This window comes from Odontomachus brunneus, unplaced genomic scaffold (assembly GCF_010583005.1).
Source record: "Odontomachus brunneus isolate Ranch 3 - 2012 unplaced genomic scaffold, Obru_v1 Obru_scaffold_009, whole genome shotgun sequence".
In the NCBI taxonomy this organism is placed as follows: domain Eukaryota; kingdom Metazoa; phylum Arthropoda; class Insecta; order Hymenoptera; family Formicidae; genus Odontomachus; species Odontomachus brunneus.
In genome coordinates, this window is record NW_022639459.1 from 3,348,547 (window position 1) to 3,355,028 (window position 6,482).

The 6,482-nt window shown below is 28.1% G+C and overlaps 1 protein-coding gene across 1 annotated transcript in view; it reads left to right on the top strand.

Moving 5' to 3' along the window:
- Nucleotides 1-2,025: 2,025 nt before the first annotated feature.
- Nucleotides 2,026-6,482, top strand: part of LOC116840382 (carboxylesterase 5A-like) — a 6,734-nt gene continuing 2,277 nt past the window's right edge. Inside the window, exons 1-3 of the mRNA XM_032807002.1 lie at nt 2,026-2,310; nt 4,358-4,643; nt 6,235-6,420. Of these exons, the coding sequence (XP_032662893.1) occupies nt 2,053-2,310; nt 4,358-4,643; nt 6,235-6,420 (730 nt within the window). The 5' untranslated portion in view covers nt 2,026-2,052. The remainder of the gene's footprint in view (nt 2,311-4,357; nt 4,644-6,234; nt 6,421-6,482) is intronic.

Consider the following 6,482-nt stretch of genomic DNA (forward strand, 5'->3'; position numbering starts at 1 on the left):
ATATATATATATATATATATATCGATTGAGATTTAATTTCTCAATAAAAATGTTACCAAAGGACAAAGCCAAAAAGGTAAAAATAAAAAAATTATAATAACGTATATTATAAGCAGCACGTGAAATTTTCACGTAAATAAAATGATCATCTTTCGTCATTATATTGTTTAACTTAATCAAAGCTTTTTAATCATTTGTATCGTATGAATTTTTTGTACAAAATGAAAAGATATTTTTTACCTCTCGATTATCAAATGGCACGTCGCTGTTGTTAACTATTAAATCATGTACTAATAATTCGAACTCTTTCGAATTTCGATCGCATGAATTTAATAGTGTGCTTATCGATGCCATTTTATAAGAAAACATTTGTTAATGTTCTTTTGTGAAACACGTAGTTGCCGGTATTTGTACGGAATGTTTTTTCTTTCTTTTTTAACATGTATTTGTCTTTCTTCAAAAGCTATATGATACTCAGTTTCTACTTGTTACTCGTAATATTTTTTAACTTTACTACAAAATCTCTTAATTTACTCAAAACTATTTAGTCGTATAACTTTTTAGACACAACACGCTGTGCACGTCACCTTACGTTAACCTCGAAACGACTCAAAGTACTAAATTTACGTTTCAATTCATAAAAATATCGTGCATATCTAAAACAGTATAAAAAAACAGAGGAAACAGAATTACAAGTTTTATCGTATGGATTTGATTGGAATGCATAAATAAAAACGGATATTCTGCTACAAACTAATACTTGATTACATACCTACGAGACCACCGTCGAACCACGTCGAACAGAGAATGAGTGCAGGATTGCCAGGTTGTAGAAACCAACCAATGCGCTAATTCCGGAAGATCTAAGTCGCCATCTTCCGCCCAATAGATATAATATGCCATATAGCGCTAAACTTGAAAAACATTTTTGAATCTTGAGAATCATCAACTTAAAAACTTTGGTTTTGCACCACCGACGAGATAATACTAGAGACCATTGGCCTTACGGGATTTTGTGTACCAGAAAATCTTGCTATTTAACAACTTTATGTCGATAAATTTGTCGATAAAAATGTGTAAAATCAGTATGTAAGTGGTAACTACAGAAAAATGCAGTTTCATCAAAATATTGAATATACTTCATTGCGAATCTGTACACGCGCGTAATGATGAAAAACATCAAGATAGCGGTAAATTATAAAATTATTGCTTCGTTGCATACTGAATGTTACTGACAATGATTACATTTAGCGGAAGGTGGAATTCAAAGAGCGCTATAAAATATTTTTTATACGAAGTATATAATTATAATATTTTAAGGAGCATACTTTTACAAATTAATTGATATTTTAAATTGAGTGGTAGCTTGTAATCTTTGCGTACAATTAAATACTTATAATTACTGGGAAATAATAATTTATTTTTCAGCTAACATTTCAGCAATATATATAACAGCTATATAACATTTTAGTAACATGTTATATTTCTGTTACATAGCTGCAATATCGTTTGAGTGGGAAATTACAACTAACGTATATGTTACATCTCAGACAGCACAATGTCTAAAAGTGGGACATAAGACGTCTTTAACAAGTCTTTAAGTTGTCTTTAAGTTGTCTTTAAGACAAATTTATAAAGTATTGTCTTAAAGATGTCTTAAAGTTGCCTTAAAGATGTCTTATGACTCGATTTTGGACATTTGTGTCGTCTGGGATGTAACAAACATGTTATATTGCACATTACATTCCGTTATATTACGACGATGTAACTGTTATATTATTGTGTTTGCTGAGAATAGTTCTATGTAATAATTAAAGTTTAAGTTCATTTATTTATTTACTTATCTGTTTCTCGTTAATCCTATAAATAAATAAATTTAAATGTATAAAAAGATCTGCAAACTTAGAACTTATAAGAATGTGAGTTTACAACGATTCCTCAGTAAGTTACTATAATATCTTGAATCCCCCACCAAACCTTATATCGATTGTCCAAGCGTGACTTACATTTGAGTTTGAATAAAGTTCCTTCATTCCAACATACATATTCGAAATGAATAGACGCGTGAGCTTGCTCTTTATCCTTTTCCTTTATTCATTTAGTGACGCACGAGATGTGAATTTAATTAGACAGAAAAGAATTGTCGGTGGTATGCCGGCCTTGCAGCCTCCCGAAGACGATCCAGTGGTTTTTGTGAATAAAAATGGTCGGCAAGCGCGCATTATCGGTAGCCGCGATCTGAATAAAGGATTCTATACCTTTCGTGGAATTAGATTTGGACAGCCTCCAACGGGACAAAATAGATTCCAGGTAAAATGTTGATAATATAACAATAGAAATCTATAAATATATATAATATATTTTGCGCGTACTTTTAACATAATTAAATAAGTTTTAATTGATTTGCATACTCTATATATTGAATAAAAATATCATCAGTAATGATAGTATTATATTGCACTTGCAAGAAAGTCTATCAAAAACCACGCATGAATATAAAAATTTAAATTAAATTAAATTAAAAGTACTCAATAAGATGTGAATGATTTAAAAGCCCACAAATTCAAATATTAGTTTTTTTTTTTAATTACAGAAACATAATATTGTCCTAAATTATCACTCTAGTTTTTTATATAGTGTACACCAATGCGTACAATGTGTATCAGATATAACATAGTGAGAATGCTATTGAAACGTTATATAAACGGGCGGATACATCACAATGTATGTAATCGAATACATTAATGCTGTCTGCTTTGTATCCACTCAATTGTATTATAATTGAATTCAATGACCTGCTATAAACTATATCGCGTTAAGTAGTCGCGAGTAATAAAAACTATCCAATAAACAGCAACTAACAATAATATTACATTAATGTTATAATTTCCTACTAGAGCGCGGTATATATATATATATATATATATATATATATATATATATATATATATATATATATATATATATATATATATATATATATATATATATATATATATATATATATATATATATATATATATATATATATATATATATATATATATATATATATATATATATATATATATATATATATATATATATATATATATATATATATATATATATATATATATATATATATATATATATATATATATATATATATATATATATATATATATATATATATATATATATATATATATATATATATATATATATATATATATATATATATATATATATATATATATATATATATATATATATATATATATATATATATATATATATATATATATATATATATATATATATATATATATATATATATTATATCTATCTATATCTATTATTATATATAACATATATATTATATGGCACTTATACTATCTAGCAAAAATAGTACTTTTAAAATATGCTTATTTTTAAAAATACTAATTTTTACGCCATAATTTTAAACAAAACATTTACTTTTTATTAATACAATCCCTAACTGCACAGGTGTCAGTTACATCCTGAGGAAGTCCTGAGGACATTTCTTCGTCCTCAGGACATCCTCAGGAGATGTTGTCTGGGATAATTCTGAATTAATTGCGTTTTCTTTTTGGCAAAATAAGCAATAATTTTTATAGCATCAGAATATCAGCACAATTTTCATGGCATTAAATGATTTCTTTCATGTATTGAAAAAATTTTTATTGTATGAAAACATATTTTTGTGTATTTGTGCTAATCACTAAGCAGATAATATACTTCAATATGTTTATTTTGGAAATTGATGTAACGTTACTGTTAATTGTTATTTACTACTCAGATAACACAGAGAATTTAAAAAGAATTCGAAAAGAATTTAGTCGTATGTCACCAATTCTGAGTTCATTTTTAGATACAAAAACAATTCTTTAGAGTTCAGTTCAGTGAAAAGAATTCTTGTTGCATCTAAAAATAAACTCAGAATTGGTGACATATGACTGAATTCTTTTTGAATTCTCTATACTATCTGGGTAGATATATCCTATGAAAAAGCAGGAAGTTCTTCTTTATTGTATCCTTTACACCATATTATTAATATAAAACCGATATGGACAGAGTATCACATTATCTCTCAGCACACGTATCCTGCCACTGCCTAATTTAATGAATTTGATACAAGATATCAGTTCTATCTGCAGAACACAGGAAAGAGTAAATGACGTAATTTACATGTAGCTTGACTACGAAAAACAATATATTGCATAATTTACATCAATAATATTGGAGTTGTACACTTCCCAAATTTTGACTGGAAAGGATAAGCAAATGCTTCACTTTACCGATACAATTGACTTAGATAGCGTGTTCGTATTGTTTGAAAGAAGACAATTTACAGCGAGCTACGCCTGTGCAACTTGAAGGAGAATACAATGCTACTACTTGGGGACCGCCTTGTCCTCAACCGAATCATTATGGAAGCAATAAAATCGTGGGAAATGAGGACTGTCTCTTTCTGAACGTTTTCACGCCCTCGCTTCCGGATTCTAGCGACGGGTATCCTGTGTTGATATGGATTCATGGCGGCGGTTTTCGACAAGGGTCAGCGTGCCAATATGAAATGAGAAACCTAATTAAGAAGAAGATGATCGTTGTGTCCATACAATATAGACTGGGGTCATTAGGTAATTAAGAGACGCGACGAGAAAAGCGTAACATAGATAGAAAATGATAGAAAAGGATTGAGCACAATTATAATATTCTATGTCTACACGTAAACAATATAAACTATGTGTGAGATTATCTATGTAGATAATAAATAATTTAAATGTGTCGTTTCAAAAACATACGGCTGTAAAATTAATTAAGAAGAGCTTATATTTTTATAAAGTTAAATCTATCATCTAAACAGCACGGATCTCTACAAGACATTCTAAAGACGTTCTGGGAACGTCCCTACGTCCTGAGAACATCACCTGGAGATCTTGTGTAATTTGTTTGAGCAATTTATCACATTATGAAATGAGAATTTCATGCAATTTGTTATCTCTGTTTTAAACATTAAATTTATAATTACCCAGTAAACAAGAAATCATTAATACAATGTTACTATAATGATATTCAAGAACCTGTAATATTGTCAAATATGTAGTATTTAATATTGTATCAAACATCATTATGAACATACTTTGACCGCGATTTGGAAGTTTCAATAATGTTGAAATAGAGTTGCCGTTTTAATAGTCAGAAATATTTTTAAGATGTTGCATTGATCTCAAATAAATGTTAAAGTAATATTTGAAAAATACATGTATTTAAAAAATACGATGTATTTAAAAAATACATTTTTTGTAATGTTTTTAAAACGTTTAAACATCGTTCAGAAAAATCATATCACAAAATAACATGTAAAAAATATAAATGCAATATTATTAAAAAATGTCCAAACAATGCACATGAAGTCAATGTTTCTAAACGTTAATTTAATGTTCCTTGCTTACTGGATAATATCCAAAACAAAAACAGTAATTTTCATAATTTAATTATATTTTTCTTGTACATCTTAATGTAATTTACAATATTTCTATATAGCACAAATCTTTAAAAAATTTCTTAAAAAATTCTAAAAATATTCTGGAGGACTTGGGAACTTTTTAGAAAGTTTTTTAGAGATTTATCGCAGTAAGCAAGAAATCATTAATATAACGTTACTACAATGATATTTAAAAACCTGTAATATTGTCAAATATGTAGTGTTTAATATTGTATCGAACATCATTATAAACATACTTTGACTGCGATTTGAAAGTTTCAGTAATGTTGAAATAGGCTTGCCATAACGTTTTAATCGTCAAAAATATCTTTAAGATGTTGCATTGATCTCAAATAAATGTTAAAGTAACATTTGAAAAATATATTTTTTGTGATGTTTTTAAAATGTTTAAATAGCATTCAGAAAAATCAAATTGCAAAATAACATGTGAAAAATATAAATGCAATATTATTAAAAAATGCCAAATTAATGCACATGAAGTCAACGTTTCTAAACGTTAATTTAATTTTCCTTGCTTACTGGGATGCTACATGGGTTCTACATATAGTTTATATTGTTTACATGAAAAAGGACAAGAAAAAGCGAATACGTTATGTAGAATAATCTACGTAGACATGACTTTGAAATCTACGGCACAACTTTGTAACATAACAAGAATTTAGAATAAGAGTACATGAGACGATACAAGCGAGAAAAGCAACTCAGTCAGCAATCCTTTCCAGGATTTTTGAGCACAGGTACGAAGGAATTGCCGGGCAATAACGGCATGTTCGACATGATACTGGCCGTCGACTGGGTGAGGGATTACATACACTTCTTTGGCGGAAATCCAGATAAAATAGTAGCCTTTGGTCACGGCACCGGTGCTAGTTCCGCTATGATGCTGTCACTATCGAAATTTTGCAAAAGTAATCAAATTTATTAATGCAAATATATTAATAAATATCATAATTTGTCGCATTGCAAATAT